This window comes from Phascolarctos cinereus, unplaced genomic scaffold, assembly GCF_003287225.1.
Source record: "Phascolarctos cinereus isolate Bilbo 61053 unplaced genomic scaffold, phaCin_HiC Scaffold_4;HRSCAF=312, whole genome shotgun sequence".
Classification (NCBI taxonomy): Eukaryota; Metazoa; Chordata; class Mammalia; order Diprotodontia; family Phascolarctidae; genus Phascolarctos; species Phascolarctos cinereus.
The window spans coordinates 280,770,744-280,795,977 of record NW_027555847.1 but is presented as its reverse complement, the minus strand read 5'-3'; the positions used below and the strand labels follow the sequence as shown (position 1 = coordinate 280,795,977).

The window sequence follows — 25,234 nt, the reverse complement described above, 5'->3', positions numbered from 1 at the left end:
TCATTGAGGTGGCAAACAATTTGATACAGGTTATACAATTATCTCTTCCACATCATGACTTTACAGTTTCAATGTATCATCAGTTGGCATAAGAAATTAAATGGGAATTTTGGGGGAGTTTTGCTGAAGCCACAAATGATATGCAAAGGCCAGTGGATAATACAGAAAAAGTTTAGAAACTCAGAAATGTATAAAATGTATGTATAATATTGTTTAATATCAACCCAAATTTTGCAATAAGGTACTGTAAATACCTCATACAAGAAAAAGAAAAAAATTCAGACTTCTTTTCTGGCATGAAGGGAGGGCCAAGAATTTTTACACAGATTTTCCAGATTGCGGGAGTGATGTGTACATGTGCAGTCGTGCAAAACATATATTTGTTAATCATGTTGTTAAAGAAACTACAGACCCAAAAAACAAACAAGAAAAAAATGAAACAATAAAAGTAAAGAAAAAGTATGCTTTGCTCTGCATTCATACTCCCTCAGCTCTTTTTCTGAAGATGGACTGCACTTTTTATCATAAGTCCTTCAGAATTGTCTTGAATTATTGTATCGCTGAGAATAGCTAAGACATTTATAGTTGATCATCATACAATATTGTTGTTACCGTGTGCAGTTCTCTCTTGGTTCTGCTCATTTCACTTTGTGTCAGTTCATGTAAGTCTAGGTTCCAAGAGCATCTTGCTTATCATTTTTTGTAGTATAATAGTATTCCTTTACAATCATATACAACTTGTTCAGCCATTCCCTAATTGATAGACATCTCCTTAATTTTCAGTTCTTTACCAACACTAAAAGAGCTGCTACAAATATTTTTGTACATATAGGTTCTTTTCCTTTTTGTTTTTTACATTGAGATATTTCTAGTAAAACAGTTGCATGATTCTCCTATTGTTTATAACAGAACTCCTACAGGCACAAATGTGACTTCATTTGCATGCAACAAAAAGAAGTAAAAGAAACAAAAGCCTTGTTGATTTCTGCTAAATGAAAATTTTGTTGAAGGTGGGAGGAAATTGAGTGTTTATGAACTGTGAAAAGAAAACATTTGTCCTCAAGAAAGATCAGAATTTTGGGGAGAAGTTTTTAAAAAGAATAACAGAAAAACTATAAGTATAAGATTACCTGAGGAAGTAAAACATGAGATGTGAGCTACCAATCTAACAGATAAGTTTTCAGTATTCAAATTACTGACTAATGTAAAACGTAAATGCCTCTGAAAAGAAATAGGCTGACTTCAAAATACTCTGGGATTTGAAGTTCCTTGCAGTTTAGAAAGAGAGGAAAGTAAAGTGAGATAAACCTGAGCATGGGAAGTGGGAGTAAGGTGGATTTTTTAAATTTAGAACTTGCCTGGAATTTTGGAAACTCTTGAGGAAAATGAGGAGAAAAGAGAGGGAGAGGTGGCTATTCTTTCGTGGCAACAGCAGGAGAATATAGCAACAGCTGCTCCTGTTGGTGCCCACCACATCTGCAGTTCCTTTCTTTAAGATCATAAGAGGTGACATCCATATGAACAGACATGACAAGGAGTATATGTGACTGTGGTTTATTGAGGGCTCTTGAGCAGGAGCTAAAACAAAACAATGGTTGGGTCCTGACTTACCCCAGCCTTACTTCCATTCGTGTTTTTCTTAAATTTATTCTGCTAAAGAATATATTTGCCAGATTCTGTATTATTTTTGACCTGTGGTCAAATCTGTCTGTATATTGCTGGCATGAGGGCGCAATAGAAAATATGCAGGAGAGGGACCTTTGCTGGTGCAAGTTTATGAACTCAACTCCCAAAACCATTGTTATATAATATTGCTCTCACATACCATTTAATAACCACCTGTCTATTCCAAGTATAGAATAACTATAATTTGAGCATCAATCTACCTAATTGACATGACTCTGTTAAACAAGCATTGCTTGACCATATATGTAAAGGTTCTTTTTTTTTTTTTTTGCTTTTTAGGCAATTGGGATTAAGTGACTTGTCCAGGGTCACACAGCTAGTAAGTGTCAAGTGTTTGGTCTGAGGCTGAATTTGAGCTCAGGTCCTCCTGACTTCAGGGCCAGTGCTCTATCCACTGTGCCACCTAGCTGCCCCTCTTATGTAAAGGTTCTTGACAACATTCAAAAACTATTGGCAATATTGCCCACTCAGAACAAGTATAATGTCTCTTGAGTAACTAGATCCAATTACTTTTCTTCGTGTGGCTTTTTTTTAATGCAAAGAATATTAAAAGAAAAATCAGGTGTTCTTATTTTTTAAACTTATAGTTGTATAAAATTTAGAAAAAAGATTCCATGGTAAGGCTAGCTTTTTCTTCAGGAACTGAGAATAGGTGGGAGACTCAGTATGCATGGATTTCAAATATATAGCTAGGATAATTACAGCTCTGACCAGAGCACGGAAGTTTAGAGGATGCTGATTATATACACATTCCTTCAGTATCAGAGAAACGACTGATCTTAGCTCCTAGATAACAAGAATAATTAAAATAATTTAAAGGTATGGCTCTATTGGTTATCCTACCTTATTAAAAGTAATTGTTTTTGTTAATTGTTCAGTGTTTGAATCAATCAGTTAAAACCTAGGTGGTCTAAACCTCTTTCCACCAATCAAAACCTTGCTGGGAGACTTGGTCTTGCCCTATATAAAAGGAAGGAGCTAATTCAGAAGTAGACACAGTTTCTGTGAGCCAGAAGTAGAATGGAAAGATTGGAGTCACATAGAGGTAAACCAGTTCCTGGCAGCTTTGTGGCAACCATCAAAATGAGAAGGAAAAGGTTGGATTGAGTTGTGCCAAAGAGGAAAACCTTTGGCTCTATAACATCTGGTTGCAGAAGATCTGACACCACCAGGGCAACTCCCTATCTAAGGACTTTCCTGTAAAGAAAGTCCTGAGACAGGAACTCCTCTCCTTCCCTAACTGTTGCCTTTCTATCCATAGAGTCTGACATTAAATCATCTTTTTCATTAGCAAAATGTTTTTGGCAACCTGAATATTGTTTCAACCACAAAGAAGCCAGGGATTAGCCAGAGAAGAGTAAAAATGTAAATTCAGGCATAGAGACCAATCTCTCCTTAAATGTTAAAAAAAAATAAATTATTTATAACTGGAAGGTTTGGAGTGATTGTGATTGAACTTATGGCTTTCCCCCCCCGAAATAAACTCCCTAAAGCCACAGAGGAACAAACCACATGAAATTTAGGATCCATATTTCCCCTGTGCTCTAAAGGAGCTCATTAGAGCATTAGCATGTCATAGTAGAAACTTTCACTTGGCAAAACTTCTGTCCTGGCAGCTTCTCCAAGGGAACTTCTCATCTCATATTGTGAATATTAGTACATAATTCGATTTAATAAACATTTATTAGGTGCGCACTATGTATTGGGCACTGTGCTAGGGATAAAACAAACAAGCAAAAAAGAAAGGCAAGCCTTGTCCCTCATAACTTAATGAGGGAATCTAGAACACAAAAAGAAGTTTTTTAAGGGGGAGAGGCAAGTAATCGGTACCCTGATGGGGATACAGGGTCATGCTGTTCTATGAAATTGAAACCAAGCAGAGCTGCTGATGAAAAATGCAATTACCTTGGAAGTTCTGAGCCTTCTATAAAGGAAGACTTTGGGAGGAATTTAATACTCCACCCTCCAAACCTCCAGTTAGAGGGGAGTGGCAAATGAGAGAACTGAGAAGGTGTTTTGAGTATCAAAAATGATAAAATTTGCATGGTGATGAGATTTTAAGTGATCAGTTTATCTTAGGGGAGGCATAATGCTCCATATAGTCCAAACCAAGCCGAGCTACTGATGGAAGGTGGAGAGTAAATAACCTGATAAATTGATAAACATTTTCAAGATCACCATTACAATAATTATAGATTATGTACCAGTTTCTGTGGCAGAGAATAAGGGAAAGAGAAATTTTATGAAGAACTTGATAAGACTTCAAATTAAATAAAGATATGCTTTAATACATGATGCCTTAAATGCAAAAGTGTGTGTAAGGAAAGATGGCAAAAATTGCACTGGAAAGTATGATTCAAGAGTAAGAAAAGAGAAGAGGTCAAAGACTTATAAACTATATGGAAGACATGCTTTTATATCAAGAATGCTTTCTTCGAGCAGTGGCTAGAGTAAAATTTATTATGCTTCAGCTAAAATTAAAAAAAAAGATAGTAATAATTATGATCTCAGATAAGCAGCAATAAAAGAAGACATAATTAAAAGAGATAAACAGGAGAATTACATTTTTTTTTCTGAAAGGTACTATGGGCAATGAATTAATATCATTACTGTACATATAGGCACCAAATGGCCTAGCATCTAAATATTTAAAGAAAAATTAGAGTAGAACTCTAATGTTGAGGGGCCTCAACTTGCCTCTTATCAGGCCTAGACAAATCTAATGAAGAAAAAAATAATTAAGGCCTAAAATAGAATTTTTAAAAGTTAGATGTGATAGACCTCTGAAAATAATTGAATGGGAATATAAGGGAGTATAACTATTCTTAGCTATGCATGGAATCTTCACAAAAATTGGCCATATATCATGACATAAAAACCTAACCAAAAAAAGATGATAAAACAAATACTTTACTAACCAAAATGCAATAAAATCATATTCCACAAAGTGATATTGATGTAATGATCAAAATTAATTGGAGAATAACAATCTTAATGAATGGGTGAGTCAAAGATCAATACATAGGAACTTTAATTTTATTTAGGGTAAAGGCATCTATGAGACAACACACCAAAATTTTGTGGGTGCAACTGAAACAATACTTAGTAAAAAAGAAATTGTCTCTGAACATCTTCATCAGTAAAAGGAGGAATAGATCAATGAATTGAGTATGAAATTTAAAAATTAAAATTAAAAATCAAGTTGAAAACCAGTATTTAAAACCAAAATAGTAATCCAGAAAATCAAAAGAAAAGGTTGATAAAATTGAAAAAAAAATTAATAAGTTTGGTTTTTTTCTCTCTTTTTTAGGCAGTTGGGGTTAAGTGACTTGCCTAGGGTCACACAACTAGTAAGTGTCAAAAGTTTGGTCTGAGACCGGATTTTAACTCAGGTCCTCCTAACTTTGGGGCCAGTGCTCTATCTACTGTGCTACCTAGCTGCCACTAATAAGTTGTTTTTGAAAAATAAAAGAGAAGCCATTATCTAACTTGAATTTAAAAAAGAAAACCAAATTGTCATTATCAAAAATTTAAAAAGCTATTTCATAACAAATGAAAAAGAAATAAGAGAAATTATTTTGCCCAACTATAGGCCAATAAAACTGACAATCTAAATAATAATATGATACATGATGGATATTTATAAAAATGTAAATTGCCCAGATGAACAGAACATGAAGTAGAATACTTAAATAACCAACCCTGTCTTAGGAAAAGATATTTAACAAGATGTAAATAAATTCTTAAATCAAAAAAAACTTCAAGACCACATATATTTACAAGTGAATCTTATTAAGTATTTAAAGAAAACTTAATTCTCATACTACATAAACTGCTTGAAAAAATAGGGGGAAATGGGTCCTTTTAATTTCCTCCTGTGATAGATATATAGTCTTGTTATCTATATCAGGAAAAGTCAAAACAGAAAAAGAAAGCTATTGACCAATAACCCTAGTGATTATCAGTGCAAAAAATTCAAGTAAAATACTGTCAAAGAGGCTACAGCAACATATCACAAAGAGTGAGCACTGTGCCCAGGTTGGATTTATACTAAGAAAACAGGGATGGTTCAATATGAGGAAAAATATAAAAATAATTGACCATATGATATTGACAAAGTAATAAAAACCATATGATTACATCCATAACTACAGAAAACTTTTGATAAGATGGAATCCATTTTATTTTTTAAAAACACTAGAAAGCATTGAAATAAATGGATCGTTCCTTAATATGTTAAGTAGTATTCATTTAAAACCAAAAGCTAGCATTAAATTTAATGAGGATAGACTAGAGGACTTTCCAAGAAGATCAAGGGCAATGCAAATATGTACTTTATCATCACTTCTTTTTAATATGGTTCTACAAATGCTAATCATAACAATAAGACAAAAGAAAGAAATTATGTAAATAAACATAAGCAAAGAAGAAACAAAATGATCACATTTTGTAGATGATATAATAGTTTATTTAGAGAACCCTAAGGAGTCAGTTGAAAACTGTTTGAAACAAAATATAAGTTGCAAGATATAAAATAAACCCACCCAAAACATCTGTGTTACTGTATTTTATCAACAAAATCCAGGAAGAAAAAATAGAAAGAGGAATTTCATTTAAAATAAGTATAGAAATATAAAATACTTAAGAGTCTACCTGCCAAGATACACAAAGCAACTATAAACACAATTAACAAAACTCTTTACACAAATAAAGACACATGTAAATGGAGAAATATCAATTGCTCATAGGTACGCTGAGGCAATATAATAAAAATGGCAACTAAAATTAATTTATTGTGTCATACCAAGAAACCTACCAAAGAATTGTTTTATAGAGCTAGAGAAGAATGACAAAATTTATCTGGAGGGACAGAAGCCGAAGAATCTCCAGGGAATTGTTGGAAAAAAAAGTGGGATGGCATCAGGTTCTTGTGACATCTCAAATTAGTCTGCAAAGCTATAATCATCCAAACTTTTTGGTATTGGTTAAAAATAGATTTATCATTGGAACGGTTTAGGTATGCAATATAGAGAAACAAATGGGAGCAATATCCTAGTGCTTGATAAACTGAAGATCCGAGCTATTAGGTCAAAAGTTCATTATTCAGCGAAATCTATTGCAAAAACTGGAAAGCAGATCAGTATCTCCAATTGTATTCTAAAATAAGCTCTAAATGGGCACATGACTTAGACACAAAGAGTGACATCATAAACAAATTAGAAGAGCAAGGAAGAAATTACATATCAGATCTATGGATAGGGGAAGAATTCATGACCAAACAAGAGATAGAGAGCATCACAGGAAGTAAAATGGCCAATTTTCATTACATAAAAATATTTTTTCAAAAGAAAAACAGTTCAGCTAAAATTAGAAGAGAAGCTTAACAATAAGGAAAAATTGCAGCAAATTTCTCTGATGGTCAAATTTTTAAAATACATAGGGAATTGATTTAACTGTGTGAGAATAAGAACCTTTCCCCAATAGAGAAATAGGTAAAGGATATGAAAAGGCAGTTTTCAGAGGAATAAATCCAATATGTCAATAGCCATATTTTAAAAAATGTTCTAAATCACTAATAATTAGAGAAATGCAAATTAAAGCAACTTCAGTGTATCATCATATACCCATCATATTTGGCAAAGTTCAGAAATTAAAAAAGAAAAAACAAATATGAGTGGGGCTGTGGGAAAACAGGCAAATTAATGTACTTTTGGTTCAGTGATTCTGGTAGGTGGTTTGGAAATATGTTCCCAAAGCTATTAAATTGTGAGCTAGCAATCTAGGGTCATATCTCAGAGATTAGCAGAAAAGGAAAAGGACTCATATAGACAATAATATTTAGAGTAGCTCTTTTCATGGAAGTAAAGAATTAGAAACTGTGAGTGTGCCCATCAGTTAGAGAATGGCTGAAAAAGTTATGATATATGAATGTGATAGAATACTACTGTACTGTAAGAAATGATGAAAGGAATGGTTTCAGAGATTCCTGGAAAGATCTGTATGATTTGATGCAAAGTGAAATGAGCTGAACCAGGAGAACGATTATATAATAAAATAGCAACAATATTGTAAGGACATATAACTTTGGAAGACTTAGGTTTGTCTATCTGAATATGAATGTAACATTATTGTTCTTGTTTTTCTGCATTTACAGATGTAAGGACTAACATTTATCTTACTGAAGAGTAACTTTTTAAAAATCCCATAATCTGAATTACTAGACATCTTTCTGTGTCTCCTTGTTTATTTGCTTTCAATGTATATGTTTAACAGCTTGGTTTTTTTCAATTGCTATTTTCTTATTTTAGCATGTGAGAATGTTAAAGAACACATGTAACAATTGTTTTCAACACTTCTATCAAGTTAATACTCAATCTTTTGCATCAATTTAATTACCTTTACACTAAAACTTGAAAATTTTTAATTTTTGTTTTCAGAAGTAGATGATTCTTTCTGCCAGTGAGATGTTTAAGTTGGTTCAAAAAATAAAGCAGGCAAAAAAGATAAAATTGTTGCTATTCTGGATCCCCTTTGGGAGTGCTCCAGGGCTTCTACTTAGCATGGATATGTTCAATATTCTCAACAAATCATTCTATCATAGTATGTAGGATTAAGCACAAAGAAATTTAGTCTTTCCTTCTCCTGGCTACATTTGTGTTTAAATGACTTAAAAAAAGGCAGTCCTAATATGAACAAGATAAAGTGTGATACCTAAAACTTTTAAGAATTTATAAATTACAAATATTTCAGGGAAGTTATGAGCCAGATTTTTCCATTTAAATATCTATAGCTGCCTGTACCACTCAGTTCTTCTACTTTAGTTTCATTTCTGAAATATTTATACTTTACATCTATATTTTAATTCAATGTAATGCTTTGATGTGTTTCATGGCTAGAGATCTCCCTGTGTAAATATTAAACATATAACTGGATAGAGAAAGCTTTGACACAAAATAAATCATAACACAATTATTACAGGTCACATGAGCCTGTGTTTTGAGAAATCAATTACACTAGAATTTTCTGTCTTTTCTTGTATACTGTGGGTGAAAGATGAAACAGATTGTGACTTTTCTCAATTTCATATGTTTGTGTTATCATTCATTAATATTTATTTGCCTGTTTATCAGGGTCTGGCAGTGAAAATGATACCACTGTGAACACTATCCATACACCAAAACTGAATCCAAATTTACTGACATTGTTAGCATTTATTTTCATTCATCATTCAGAATTGTCTTAGGTTCAAGAAGAGAATATTCTCTTCACTGAAGCTTTTCATAAATACTAAGCAAAAATTTTGGAATAACCATAATCCTTGCTAGTTAAGTTTGTTAAGTAGCCTGTTTCTAGAAGAAGTACAGATAAGGGATCATCCCTTCCCTCTATTTTTAGTCTAACTGTGTTTTTGGCTATGTGTCTGAGTAGAATAGTGATGAGACATGAAAGTGGCACAAATAGTTAAATAATCTTATGTTTATGCCCTTTGGGGAAAAAAATTCTTATCCAGTAATTTAAAGGATATTATTGTTCCACAAAATCAGAAATAAATCTCATACCCATTTTGAGAAATAGATATGCATATTTATTTCTTATTGCTAAAGGAGAAATTGTGGGTATATCATTAGTGTGGCAACATATATATCTGTCTATCTATCTATCTATCTATCTATCTATCTATCTATCTATCTATCTATATTTGACATTCACTTGGATAATGTTGTTTGGTCTCAGCTCATTAGTGCTGTCATCTTGATAAAAAATCCAGTCAAAGATTTTGAATTAAGTCAAAATGCAAAATTTGAATCCCAATGAGAATCACTCTACTAGCAGTGTTCCTATCTTCCCACCTATGCAAAGCTAGTCACATTTTAATAAACTGTAATATTCTCATTGCTACTTGAGAGCACTCAAAATATGAACACACTGGGGAAGCACCCCTGATCCCCTGATACTAATTTTGCTTTCAAGTTTTGACTGTAAAGTGGGTTTACTCTTTTCCATTGCCTGAGTCTTAATCTTGGAGATGAAATAGCAATAATGATGATAATGATAATAACAATAAAAACAACATTTACATAGCACCTGTTATATGCCAGTCACTGTGTTAAGTGCTTTACAGATATCGCATTTGATCTTCACAAAATGCTGAGAGGTAGTTGTTATTATCATTATCCCCATTTTCCTGATGGGGAAACTGAGGCAAAGAGAGGTTAAGTGCAGTGCTAATGACTATATAGCTTGTGTGTTACTGGATTTGAATTTAGTCTTCCTAACTCCAGGTCCAACCCTCTTTAGACTGTGCTGCTAGCTATCTCAAGAATATTAAAATAATTTTGCATGATTCTTCTCAGACTTCTTAGGAGGTAATTCACCTGATTCTCTTGCATTTATATCTATATTTATTCAGATTTGTCATCATTGCTGCTTTAATTAATCTGAGATGAAAAGGAAAAGAGAAGAAGCTATCTGGCCAAGTAGAGATAATCATTGCTTACCATTCCTTCCTTTCTGTCCTTCATCTTGGTATTTGTTCTCCACAGTTATGGCATCAAAAGTGAGATCCCTGGTGGTCAGCCCCAGTAAACTTAAAGGTTTTCTGAGATCACAGAAGCTAAGTCTTTGTGATCTCAGGATTGAGCATGGGCTGGGCCTGAACAACACAAGATGAAATCAAACACAGTGAGAACTGGTGATTTTTCTGGAGTTCAGGTCAGAAGTAGTCAAGACCTCAGATTAAGACCGAAGACTCCAGTGTCCAGAATGTTAAGGGGCTGTGTTTGGCCTTAGCCCAGGGAAAGGCTGAGGAAGAGTTAATTAGCCCAGGTCACTCTGATCTACAAATGAGTAATCTGCTTGGCTTGATTGCTGGAAGATTTGATAAACAGCTTCAATTAATTAAAATCTGAATAAAATTAGGCTGATCATTTGACAAAGTTCTCTCCTTTTTCGTCCTATGTTTCTTCTCAACTCTTTTATGATAACCTGGTCTTTAGTCACATTGAGATGGCATAATGATCCAGCAAGGACCACCAGTTAAACCTTGTGACCTGCAGGAAAGGGACTGGGACCCAGCTTTTTCAGATGTCTGTGTCTTGTCCTAGTTAGTTGGTCATACTGGCTAACCAGCATTAGTTCACTCATTCACTTAGGACTACCCCAGATTAGTGAATGAATTTAAGGTGGGTTTCTGCTTCAGAAGTTTTCTTGGGGATTTTTGAAGGGGGACAACCAGTTGGCCTTAAAGATTGCAGTAAAAGAAAGCACAGAAAAGGGAGCTTTAAAGGGTGGAAAAGATTAAGCCAAATGCCTAAAACAAATCTCCAGATAATGTGTAATGTAAAGAACAGGGACTTATTCTCACTGATCTTTTGATTAGACTTTCAGGGGGAGATAAGGAGGAAAAACTACAAGATACTTACTTTTTCTCTGCTTTCACTATCCTAGTCAGGTTGGAGATTGTATAGATAAAAGACAGAAAAGAAAGTAAATCTTTTTCCTGGTTTATGGAAATTTACAACATTATAAACTAGAGACTAAAATTTTAACTGAAATGTAATATATTTACTATAAATGTTCAATATATGGTTTAAAGGCTTTGTAACTGCTGAAATACCTTAGTGGATTTTTTGGAAGAGTAGAATGGATAGAAACTTCAAGGTGAAGTCTGTTTGCACTGACAGTGTGAATGGAGGATAATGTAAAATAAGGGTTTGGAGTGGGAAAGAGAGGTTTGGGGTTTTTTATCTCATTGAGATAAGAATATGAGAAGCTTTTTGGAGAAATGCGTGGTAGCAATTTCAGATAGATGATATTCTATCAAGTTATAATGTTTACCAAATAGAAACCATAGAAATAAATTTGCAGCATGAATTATTTGAGTATAGCATGCTAAAATTCTGTCCTTGAAAGACCTTAGAAGGGTGTCCTAATCTTTAGAGCCTTATGGATTACAAAAGAGGCAGATGGGAATGTGACACTGCCACTATGTTTCTTTGAAAGTGAACTAACAAAAAAAAGAAAGAAAGAAAGAAAGAAAGAAAGAAAGAAAGAAAGAAAGAAAGAAAGAAAGAAAGAAAGAAAGAAAGAAAGAAAGAAAGAAAGAAAGAAAGAAAGTGAACTAACAGAAACAGTAAGCTCTGTAATTTGAAGTGTTAGCAGCTAATGAGCTTTGGGAAAATTGAGATTTTGAATTCTACCATTTGTGATTATAAATCCAGTTTTGAAATGGTTGAAGTTTGTCCTGTAACTAAATTGTAATGTGGTCTCATTTAAAATGAGATGTATTTTCCTATTAGGATAATTGTGTTATATCAGAACTTAATGCAAAATATACTTGATATTTAGCATTAAGGTTATATTCTAGGAAACTGCACTGGTGAGGAAAACCTGAGTTTAAATCCAGTCTCAGACATTTAATAATTGTGTGATCCTGAACAAGTGACCTCAGTTTGTCTCAATTTCCTTATCTGTAAAATGGGGCTAATAATAACACCTATGTCCCAGGGTTGTTGTGAGTATCAAATGAAATCATACTTGTAAAGCACTTAGCACCAAGCTTGGAACATAGTAAACTCTATCTATCTATCTATCTATCTATCTATCTATCTATCTATCTATCTGATCTGCAATTATTATTATTATTATTTATGTTATTGTTAAGCTTTTAATTTTTCTTTGATTGTAATTTTTGAGAAATCATTGTGTCAGAATGCTGTTAATTTGAAAAATGATACCCAGAGGGTGATACCATTGTATCACTAGAAATTAACTTCTCTCTTAATGCCATTAGATTATTAATTGAGCTGTTAAAGAATATGGTCACAATATTTGAAAACTGTTAAGTATTTAATGGTACCAAGTATTTAATTAATACCATTAGAATGAGAATTGAGCTGATAAAGAATGTGGTCATATCTTGAAAATGGTTAACTATTTTAAAATGGATAATAATAACTTATTGTTGGGGGTTGAGAGTAGGAAGTACCACAGACCTGTAAATTGTCTTTATCTGTGAGGTTCCTTGGGACATAGTATTTGGGCAGGGTCCTAAGATCTTATCAGCCTTACTGGCAGCAGGTTATGAGATTCTAAATTAATGAAGTGGTTTGATGAGAAACTAGAATGTCTCATAGCTTACAAGTCATAAGGACTTATAAGTTCTTTTTTTAAGTGATTTTGTTCTGAAAGATTATTTGGTCATTGCTTATGAAAATAATGAAATTGTACCTGGAGTAGTATATGTTGAAGTTTCATCTTTGAGACAATTTTGTATCAACAGACCCTAGTTTTGAACATTTTGTATTTGCCTGAGAGATTAATAGGCAAAATGGCTATCTTTTAGTCTGGAGGTTTACAGTAAGTAGCCAGCATTTTTCTCAGTTTTTGAATGAACTATCATGTTCATTGTATGTGTTCAACTCCAGAATGTGGCTATTATTAATTTCTAATGATTGATTTCTGCTCTAGGTTGGATTTAAATTGAAAAAGGATGAATAAGATAAGGCCTTATATTGCTTATTTTTACCTGTTATGGCAACAACATGAGAAAACTAATAATAATGTATCCCTAAGCTGTGAGTAGTAGAACTTGCTGTTTTAGATGAAATCTCTTGGGACAGTAATTTGATATTTTTCTGAGTTTTGATTTCAGGTATGATTTTCTAAATTGTCACTAAGTCAATAATCCATCATTCAAGGGAAATGTCATGTACTGCCCAAAGGGAGTGCAGTCTGAGAACTGCTTACAAGTCAATATCTGTGCCTAGGAAAGTTGAGGAGACAGTCTTGCATAGGTTAAGATAGGAGCTTCTTGACTCAGTTTCTCCACTGGGTTCTTTCCTTTCTGAACAGGTTATTTTCCCACCTAGTCTGAGCCTGACTATGATACCATAGAACTTTGCTGCATAATTCAATTTTCCAAAATAAAGGTTAACTATTACTCTTGCCTGAAATCAAATAGGAAAGGCTTTGAGTATATTTTAGTAATAAGTTCTCAAAAATGGATTAATGCTTTTACCTATAAAATTACCATAGTAGTTGTGTAAGGAAAATTTTAAATTATGAGTTTTTCCCTGTTTCATAATATTGAGAGACAGAAGAGCTCGTTTTACAAATCAGACCTTCATGGATCTTTTTTTAAGATTCTTCCTTCAACCTGTAGATGGCATTGTTCATATTACATACAGAGTTCAGGTAAAGATAGAAAAACAAGTGGTAATATGAAAACTGAAATTTTCTGAACTTCTAGGTGAATTAAGGGTTCCTACTTTGATGATCTCATGGCTCTATGTTTAATAAGATTAGTTCTATAAAGTTTGAGCTGGCTTTTAGATTTTAGCAGCATAACCTAAGGAACCCCTGCAATTGACTTGAAACCAGAGGAGCCAATCAGACAGCTACATGTCTATATATCTAGGACTCAAACAGCTGGCACTCAGGATAAGACATAATAATTAAATGGACGTTTGAAGTGGGTTGCCAGGAACAAGGAGACTGTGTTATTTAATACTGATGATCATTGTTGTCTTGCTCTCGCTTTAGTGTTTTCTGTTTGCCTTCTAGAGGGGTATGCTCAAGTCCATTTTATTTATTTTTCGTGAATCCGTGACCATACCTTCTGCAGCTTTGATTAACTAAAACCCTGTCTTCTGTTAATATTAACCTTACCTGACCAAAACCTGACTTATGGAAAAATAATGTTAACTATTTGATATTCCTCAGACAGAAGTGGGAAGTTTGAGCTTCCCAAAATAACTTAGTTATTTGTTAGCTCAGCCTAGTTTTCTTTGTTATCTTGGTGATATGTAAATCTCCCCACTCTGTCCATTGTGAACCCTCTAAATGTAATTTAATCTGTTACATGACTTAGTTTTCCTAAAGAGTCTGCTTAACAAGGTTTTTCTCCTTAGGGCATATGTGATTATGACTTTGCTTAACTAAGTTTGTTCAATTTTTATTACATTGAAGGAAGCATTATGATTTTTTGTGATACTCATGGACATATGCCTTCTTTTCTGCTGTTGTTTTCAATGTCTGGGCAATCTCCCTATATTGTGTAGTATGCTTGTTTCCTTGTATAAGTTTAAGCCCAAGAGGCTTACTCAAATTGATTCCTCTGACCAGAATAAGTTAGGAAAATTTTGTCATCAATCTGGCCTCTACCCTTCCTTAAAGGAATTCTTTGAAGCTCTAGGCAAAATAGGGAGTGAAGAGAATGTCTCCAATGAATTGGATTATTTTAATGAATGTTCTCTGAGATATTAACCCAGTTCTCTATTTCTGTAATTATGCTTCCATTAGTTTGAGAATGTTGGGCTTTTAAAAGTTCCACTAGGCAGGAACTTGGAGAAAATGCTTCATTATTTATTATTTAATAATATTATTTGTACCTAGTTTAATGTGGCTAGAAAAAATGTGTAACCCAAAGTTTGCAGCAGCGGTCAGGCTGACCTCAGAGACAATTTAGCAAAGCCTTGGCTTGAAGGAATGCTTTAAAATTTCTATCTTAAGTATTATTTATAATATGCATGTTAACATACATTGTGTAATTTTTAAATGTGTCTATGCATATGTCTGTGTGTATGTTGGCAGTTAGTTCTCAAAAATTTTTACCTTTAATGGAGGTGCATGATTAAAAAAGTAGAGATGACAGCTTTAAGTTAATGATGTTTACATTTGTACCAGCTTTTATTGAATGGCAATCCAAAGGCTCAGCATTCTGTTCTGAGAAGGACTATGTTTTAGAGGGTCACAGAGTCCCAACATCACTGAACAGCAACGACAAAAACACTTTTTTTTTCTGGCTTAGAATAAGTGTTGTAGGAATTGTTTTCTACAAATAGCTTGGTTTACATTTTGTATTTTTAGATGTGGTCAAATTTCCCCCATTCATATATTTTTTTCCCATTCCAACTTCATTGATTTTATGAAAAATTTTCAAATTTTATGTAAGCAGAAATGTTCTGTTTTGTCTTTTATTACTTCTTCTACGTTGTGTCTGGTTATAAATTCTTCCTATATCTACAGCTGTGAAAAGTATTAGATTCCATTCTCTGCTAAGTGTTTTTTACTGTTACTTTTTTATAGCTAGATTTCTTATTCAGTTATTGTGTTTTATAGTGTTTTATAGTTTTATATGTATACTATACATATATACTTTTATATTATTGTGTTTTATTGTTGTTTTATAGTTTAAAGCACATAATTTTATGTGTGTTTTATAGCTAGATTTTGATTTAAATCTACTCTCTACTAAATTAGTGTCCAGTGTCCCCCAGCAGGTTTTTAAAATCATTATTACTATTATTTTAAAGTCATTCATGGTTAACTGACTTGCCCAGGGTCACACAGCTAGTAAGTGCCTGAGGCTGGATTTGAACTCAGGTCCTCCTGACTCCAGAGCCAGTACTCCACTGTGCCATTCCAGTAATTCTTGTAAAATAAATAGTCCTTTTCCTCACAATTTGTTTTTAGAGGTTTATTTAGCACAAAACTATTGGGAACATTCGTTTCTAAGCCTCATTTGAAAAAAAAATCTGTTGATCTACTTTTCCATTTTTTGCCCAGTATAAGATAGTACTGATAATTAATATTTATAATATAATAGTAATTTTTCTTTATCCCATTATATTCACTGATATTCTTGGTTTTGTTTATTTCTAAGAGGATTTTATTACTGTTTTCTCTATTTTGAAACTCACATTAGCCATTGAAGGTAATCTACCTGTATCCATTCATTTTTAAATGAGGGGAATGAGGTCCAGATAGATTACCTAATTTACTCATGGTCATAAAGATAGCAAGAGCTAGGATTTGAACCAGGGGTCTCTGATTCTATATTTAGCATCTTTCCTCTACAATGTATTATAAAGAAAGGCAGGATGACATAATGGTTAGAAGCCTTGGCGTCAGAAAGACCTGGAGTCAAGTGTTATTTCTGAAATTTGTAGCTGTAATCCTAGACAAGTCACTTAAGTGAATTCTGCTTAGTGCTCAGACAACTCATTTTGCATGATATTTACAAGAGACACTTGCAACAGACACACATGGAGTTAAAATAAGGAGATAGAGCAGAATCTATTATGCATCAGCTGAAGTAAACAAAAAAGGTAGAGGTAGCAATCATGATTTCAGACAAAGTAAAAATAAAAATAGACCTAATTAAAAGATAATTAGGCAAACTAGATTTTAATAAAAGACACCATAGTCAATGAAGTAATATAAAAAATTACTGTAAATTTGTCTGATAAATGCCTCTTTTCTCAAATAGGGAACTGAATCCAATTTATAAATGTAAGAGCTGTTATACAATTGATAAGTGGTCAAAGGATAAGAACAAGTATATTTCAGAAAAAGACTATTTATAGTCATATGAAGAAAATGCTCTAAAATCACTATTAATTAGAGAAAAATAAATTAAAATAACTCTGAAGTACCACCCAACACCCATCAGAAATGACAAATGCTGGAAAGGATGACGTAAAATAGGTACACTAATGAACTGTTAGTGTTGTGAACTGATCCAGCCATTCTGGAGAACAATTTGGAACTATGCCCAAAGACTATACTAGGTCTACACCCTAAAGAGATTGAAAAAAAATAGAAAAGGATTATAGCAACTTATTTCCAACTATATTGGAAAAGATCAGTTTACATCCCAGTGTTAAAGAAGGGCAATGCCAAAGAATGTTCAAATTACTGAGCAGTTGTGCTTATTTCACACATCAACAAGGTTATGATTAAGATTCTGTAAACTAGGCTTCTGCAATATGTGAACTGAGAATTACCAGAAGAGCAGACTGGTTTTCAAAGAGGCAAAAGAACTATAGACCAAATTGCTAACATTCACTGGATTATGGAGAAAGCAAAGGAGGTCCAGAAAAACATCTACTTTGCTTTATTGTCTAAAGCCTTTGACTGTATGACTCACAATAAAATAAGATGAAAGTACTAAATCATCTTATTTGACTTTATTACTTAAGCTATTTTTCTCTCAATTTTTATTTGCTTTATTTTGTCAGCTTTTACTTTTCAAATGCTTATTATATTCTACATTATCTTATCTGTATATTATACTATACATTATTTTATCAATTTAATTAGATAACCACTTTAGTAATATGAATAATCACATTTTCCGAGAGCAGATCTTAAAATCACTGAGAGTATCGTTGATATTCATAAAGAAAGAATATTTTCCTATTTTAATCAATAAATATTTATTAAGCACTTCTTTTGTATCAGACACTGTGCTAAGCACTGGGAATATAAAAGAAGCAAAAGGCTGTTCCTGCCCTCAGGGAGCTTACAATCTAATAGTGGAGGCAATGTACAAACAAACATTTACAAAGCAACACACTTACAGGATAAATAGGAGATAACTGAGGGAAAGTGATGAAATTAAGAGGGATTAGTGAAGACTTCCTGTAGAAGATAGGATTTTAAGTGGGACATAAGTATGGCCAGGAGGTCAGTAGTTGGAGCCAAAGAGGCAGAGTGTTCCAGGCAGGCATCAGGGACAGCTGGAGAGAATACCCAAGGACAAGAGATGAAATGTTTTGTCTGTGGAACAGCCAGGAGACCAGTGTCACTGGACTGAACAGTCCATGTTGGGAAGTAAGGGGTAAGAAAACTGGAGGGCTAGGTTATGAAGGACTTTGAATGCCAAACAGATTTTGTATTTGTTCCTAGAAGCAATAGGAAACCACTGGAATTTATTGAGGAAGAGAGGATAACAGAGCTCTAGGAAAATCACTTTAGTTGTTCAATTGAGAACAAATTGGAGTGGAGAGAGACTCACCAACAGGCTATTATAATAATCTGGGCATGAAGTGATGAGGACCTTCATTGGAGTGATGGCAGTGTCATAGAAGTGAGCATATGTGAGAGATGTTTTAGGCGTGAAACCTATAGACCTTGGCAAGAAGATTGGATATGGGGAGGAGAAATAGTGAGGAGTCAAAGATGACTCTTAAATTGTGAGTCTGAGAGACTATGAGAGTGATATTGTTCTCTACAGTAATAGGGAAGGTGGGAAGGGGAGGGTTTAGGGGGAAAGAGAATTAGTTCTGTTATGCACATGTCAGGTTTCAGATGTTACTGAACATCTCATTAGACATGTTTGAAAGGCAGTTTGAGCTGTGAGATTGGAGGTCAGCAGAGAATTTGAGGCAAGATAGGTAGATTTTAGAATTAACAGCACAGAGATGGTAGTGTCCATGGGAACTGAAGAGATCACCAAGTGAAGTAAAGTTAAAGTAAAAAAGTAAAGTACAGACAGGAGAGAAGAGGGCCCAGGACAGAATGCTAAGGAACACATGGTTAAAGGGTCTGATTTGGAAGAGGATTCAGTAAAGGAGACTGAGAAGGAGCAGTGAGATAGGTAAAAGGAAAACCAAGAGAGAAAGATATCCTGAAAACCTAAGGAGAAAAAAATTTTGTGGAAGAGTCATCAGCAGTGTCAGAGGCTACAGAGAGATGAAGGAGAATGAGGATTGAGAAAAGGATTTTGGATTTGGCAACTAAGACATCGTCAATAACTTTGGACAGAGTGGATTTAGAGGAATGAAACGTTGGGAGCTGGATCATTAGAGGATTAAAAAGAAGGAAAAAGAAGAGGAAAGAAAGTAGAGGCACCTATTGTAGATGGCCAGGAGATTTGCTATAAAGGACAGAAGAGATACAGGATAGTAGTTAGCAGGAATGGATGATGAGTATTGATGACAATATAAAATGAAGCCTGACAGAATGGGAAAAGGCTGAATATATATTTAATACTCAGTCTTTGACATTTTGAATCTGAGGTGGCAGAATGAAGCATGCAATTCATTTGTAAGTAGATTATTTTATAATCATGAAAAACATACATTAGAACATTAGATGACATTTTAAAAATAATTACTCAGGTTATGATGATTGTGTCATACACAATAAAATATGCATTATAATTTAAAAATAAGTTACGGACATCTGCCAAAGAAAGAAAGAAGAAGACTCCCATCAAGTGAACATGATCTTCATTTTCTTCCTCTTCCTCTTTCTCTCCTCCTCCTCCCCCTTCCACTCTTCTTCTCCCTTCTCTTCCACTCCCCTTTCCCCGTCCACTCCCTCTGTCTCCTCTTCCTCTTCCTCCTCCTTCTTCCTTCTTTGGGAATAGCTTAGATTGGGCCTAAACAGAAGTCATCCATTTCTGTGTCATTCTTTGTTTCTTTTCTAATTGTAAATTCTGATTTACTCAGATCTTCTGAGTTGAAGAACTAAGAATTAAAGAGATACATGGCAATGCGTTAATTTATCATAATAGATCTGCCGTCATAAGAGTGTAATTGCAGATTTAGAGCTTGAAGGCACCTTGGTGGCCATTGCATTTTAAAAAGGTTATAACATTCGTGTTTGTTAAGACAAAGTCAGGATTTTTGCCTATTCAAATCATATATCATGCCAAAAGATGTGTGTGTGTGTGTGTGATTTGTTATGTAGGGACACTAGGTGGTGCAGTAGATAGAGTGCTGGGCCTAGAGTCAGGAGGACCTGAGTTCAAATCCAGCCTCAGACACATACTAGCTATATGACCCTGGGCAAGTCATTTAACCTCTGTTTGCCTCAGATTCTTCAACTGTAAACTGTAAAATGGGAAGCCTGGTGAAGGAAATGGTAAATCAGTATTTTTACCAAGAAAATCCCACTGAGGTCACAAAGAGTTGGACATAGCTAAAAAAAAGATGTAACAACAACAACAAATTTGATATGTGGTATTATTTTTTACTTTTATATACATATATTAGGATTAAAAACATAAAAATACAAAAATGCTAATTGGTAGCATATTTTAGTATATATTACACAATGTCTTACTTATTATATAAGAACAGGAAGGCATTAGAATGGAGAAGTAAAGAGCTGAATTTGGAGTCAGAAAGCCATGAGTGTGAGTATATATTTTGACACGTTATCCTTGTGACCCTGAATAAGTCATTTAACCTCTAAATGTCTGCAGGCAACTCTGTAAGGTTATAAAGGGAAGAATAGCTGCTAATTTCCATTAGTAAAGAGAGTTCCTTCCAATACCAATGCAGTCACAGATCTAGGCATATGTATGTGAATGTGTGTGTGTGTGTGAGTGCAGGGGTGTGTGTGTGTGTATTGTGTGTGTTTGCCAATGTAGAAGAAAACATGAAAACATAAATGCAAGGCATATATACATACGTTTATGTATATAGTATCTGTGTGTATATTATGTGTATAAATCTTTAAGGTCTCTTCAAGCTTTTACTCAACAATCCTGTGATCCTGGCCACCTATATATTATGAATCTATATCTATATAGTATATAATGTGTATATGTGACAGGTGGCCAGAATGACATGATTGAAGACTAAAAGATACATATGTATTATGCATAATATGTAATTATATATTTATATAAATATGTGGAGTGAAAGCACTGGCTTACTTGAGCTCTCCCCCCAAATCCTCCAAATACCTGTAAAAAAATGGTTATAAACAAATTCTAGAGCAGCAGAACCCATGGAAAGACAGAGTGAAACAAATTTCCAGCCCAAGACAACCTGGATGGGTGATTAGAAAGATCTATCATGCCTGGCTGGGAGAGGAATGCAGCTCGGCATGGGCACACAGGCAAAACAGGCCTCAGTGTACCTGGAGCAGGCCTCAGAGGAATAAATCACAGGCAGCTGTGGCAGTTTCCAGACTTCTCAACCCATGAATGCCAAAGACAACTTAGAAGGTCAGTAGGAAAAGTCTGTGACTGTGGTGAGAGAGAAGCTAGGTCCCAGCCCCAGTCTCTGCGCTTGGCCCTGGGGCAGCAGCTATTTCCAGAGCTTCTGGCCCACAGACTGAGGGGGAATCGAGTAGCTGATCACAGGGCAATTGCAGGGATCTTTTGCTGGTGCTGAGGCAGGATTCTCTTGCTTTGCCCGTGCTTTGATCTGGGTCACAGTTCTGGGTGGTGATCCTGATGCTAGAAGGAGCGCTGGCGTAGTGGAGCTTGTAGTGATTATGAAGAGGAAATCCTCCTCACAGTTCCAAGGCGGAAAAGAGTGCTTGTGGTCACTCATTGACCAGAGCATAGGCCAGGAAAGGAGTAAACACCTCGCCTTTAATCATACCACCTTGGGAGAACTGAAAACTTGTAGGTCCCTAGAAGTGTCTCTGAAAACAGCTGCACAAAACCCCCGAAGCTTGGGACAGTACGTTCTCCACATTGGAAGCAGACCCCTACCTTGCAGAGTGTTTAAAACTCAAGTAATTAGCTGGGATCATGAGCAAACAAAGGTGCAAAAAAACAGTCAGGCCATAGAATCTTTCTTTGGTAACAAAGAAGATCAAAACATACAACCAGAAGAAGACAACAAAGTCAAAGTTCCTACATTCAAAGCCTCCAAGATAAATATGAATCAGTCCCAGGCCATGGAAAAGCTCCAAAAGGATTTTGAGAAGCAAGTAAGAGAAATAGAGCAAAAACTGGGAAGAGAAATGAGAGTGATGCAAGAAAATCATGAAAAACAAGTCAACAGCTTGCTAAAGGAGACCCCCCAAAAAATACTGAAGAAAATAACACCTTAAAAAATAGCATAACCCAAAAGGCAAAAGAGGTCCAAAAAGCCATGAGGAAAAGAATGCCTTCAAAAGCAGAATTGGGCAAATGGAAAAGATGTCCAAAACCTCACTGAAGAAAATACTTCCTTAAAAATTAGAATGGAGCAACTAGAACCTAGTGACTTTATGAGAAATCAAGATATTGTAAAACAAAACCAAAAGAATGAAAAAATAGAAGACAATGTGAAATATCTCATTGGAAAAGCAACTGGCCTGGAAAATAGATCCAGGAGAGATAACTTTAAAATTATTGGACTATCTGAAAGCTATGATAAAAAAAAAATTATTGGACTATCTGAAAGCTATGATAAAAAAAAAGAGTCTAGACATCATCTTTCAAGAAATTATCGTGTGGTGGATAGATCACCAGCCCTGAAGTCAGGAGGACCCGAGTTCAAATCTGGCCTCAGACCAAACACTTGACACTTACTAGCTGTGTGACCCTGGGCAAGTCACTTAACCCCAATTGCCTAAAAAAAAATTATCAAGGAAAACTGCCCTGATATTCTAGAACCAGAGGATAAAATAGAAATTGAAAGAATCTGCTGATCACCTCCTGAATGAGATCCTCAAAGGAAAACTCCTAGGAATATTGTAGCCAAATTCCAGAGTTCCCAGGTCAAGGAGAAAATATTGCAAGCAGCCAGAAAGAAACAATTCAAGTATTGTGGAAACACAATCAGGATAACACAGGATTTAGCAGCTTCTACATTAAAGGACTGCAGGGCTTGGAATATGGTATTCTGGAGGGCAAAGGAGATAGGATTACAACCAAGAATCACCTACCCAGCAAAACTGAGCATAATCCTTCAGGGGGAAAAATGGTCATTCAGTGAAACAGAGGACTTTCAAGCATTCTTGATGAAAAGACCAGAGCTGAAAAGAAAATTTGACTTTCAAATACAAGACTCAAGTGAAACATGAAGAGGTAAACAGGAAAGAGAAATCATAAGGGACTTATTAAGGTTGAGCTGTTTACATTCCTGCATGGAAAGATGATATTTGTAACTCATGAGACTGTTGTCAGTCATAGGGTAGTTGGAGGGAAAAAATATGTGTATGATATAGATAGATAGATAGATAGATAGATAGATAGATAGATAGATAGATAGATAGATGGCACAGAATGAGTTGAAGTTGAATGAGTGATATCTGGAGAATAAAATTAAGGGGTGAGAGAGGATTATACTGGGAGAAGGAGAAAGGGAGAGGTAGAATGGGGTAAATTATCTCATGTAAAACAGACAAAAAAGGGCTTTTACAGTGGAGGAGAGGGGGGGATGAAGGTAAGGAATGAGTGAATCTTATTCTTATAGGATTTGGCTTAAGGAGGGAATAACATACATACTCAATTGGGTATGGAAATCTGTCTTACCCTACAGGAAAATGAGGGGGGAAGGGGATAAGAGAGCAGGGGGATGATAGAGAGGAGGGCAGATTGGGGGAAGGGGTAATCAGAAGCAAGCACTTCTGAGGAGGGACAGGGTCAAAAGAGAGAATAGAATAAATAGGGAGCAGGATAGAATGAAGGGAAATATAGTTAGTTTTCCACAGCATGACTGCTATGGAAGTGTTTTGCATGATTACACATGCATAACCTGATTGAATTGCTTGCCTTCTCAATGAGGGTAGGTGGGGAGGAAGAAAGGGAGAAAATTTGGAACCCAAAGTTTTAAAAACAAATGTTAATAAAAAAAATTTTTTTCACATTCAACTGGGAAATAACAGGCAATGGGGTATAGAAATCTGTCCTGCCCTACAGGAAAATTAAAGTGGAAGGGGAAGGCAGAGATAAAAGGGAGGGCAGATTAGGGGAAGGGGTATTCAGAATGCATGCCATTTTGGGGTGGGTAGGGGGATGAGATGGGGACAAAATTTGGAACTCAAAATATTATGGAAGTGAATGTTGAAAACTAAAAATAAAATTAAAAAAACACTAAAAAGCATAGCAATAAAGCTTTTCTTAAAATTAATAAAAAATTAAAAATTTAAAAATGTTCATATTTATATAAGTATTATATGTAAATTATATATATATATACATATATATGTATATATAAAACTTATAAGTAGCAAAGATCACCTGATTTTAAAGTTGAAAGGGACTTTAAAGATCTAATTAAAAGTCCTCATTTAATAGTTGAAGAAGCTGAGGTCCAAGAGATTAAGTGATTTGCTCAAGGTCATAATTAATAAAAGGCTAAGACAAGTTCTCTGGTCTCAATTCAGCTCTCTGTCCACTCCATTGTGCTACTTCCATTAACACATATCCCATACTTCAAAACTCTCTCTCTCTTCTTTTCTCTCTGGATTATAGTTCTTGATAATTTATGTGATTGTTACATTGGTTCAAATAATTTCACTGATGTCTATCTCATTTTTCCTCTTTTTTTTTCAATAGGCTGAACTAAATGACACCATAAATCCTTTCATTTGTTCAAATGTAAAAGCTGAAAGGAACCAAACTTTCTTCCAGTATATAGGATCTAGACTTGCCCAGGCACTTTCCAAACTGTTTTTACCACCTGTTGGCCCACGTAGTCTTCTTCTAAAGAGATATGGAAAGGAGCAAAATCAGATGAAGTATCAAACACCAAAACAATACCAGATGGAAAAGAAAGTTATACGCATCTTTTTCAGGTATAGTAAAGCCTCATTTAACTTGCATAGTTCTGGTCATTTTATGTGCTGTATTTTAAAGGTGCTTGAACAAAATATAACCATTCTCTAGTAAATGCATAGTTTCTATTTTTTTAATAATAGTGCTGTTTTTTTTCCACATAGTTTTGCTATTAGTTTCATATGGTTTCCTTTTTTTATTTTCAAATTCATTATTTTCAAAGATATAGGAAAAGTTATCCTATTGCAAATTGTTTTTAATTTTTTACAATCACCTTTAATTTAAATACAAAAGTCATTTCTTTTTTTT

At 34.5% G+C, this 25,234-nt stretch overlaps 1 protein-coding gene across 1 annotated transcript in view; it reads left to right on the top strand.

The window, feature by feature from the left end:
- The window catches only part of TMEM232 (transmembrane protein 232), a 176,110-nt gene that overhangs the window by 70,336 nt on the left and 80,540 nt on the right, over positions 1 to 25,234 (top strand). The window contains exon 11 of the mRNA XM_020968819.2: positions 24,707 to 24,945. Coding sequence (XP_020824478.1) covers positions 24,707 to 24,945 — 239 coding nt within the window. The remainder of the gene's footprint in view (positions 1 to 24,706; positions 24,946 to 25,234) is intronic.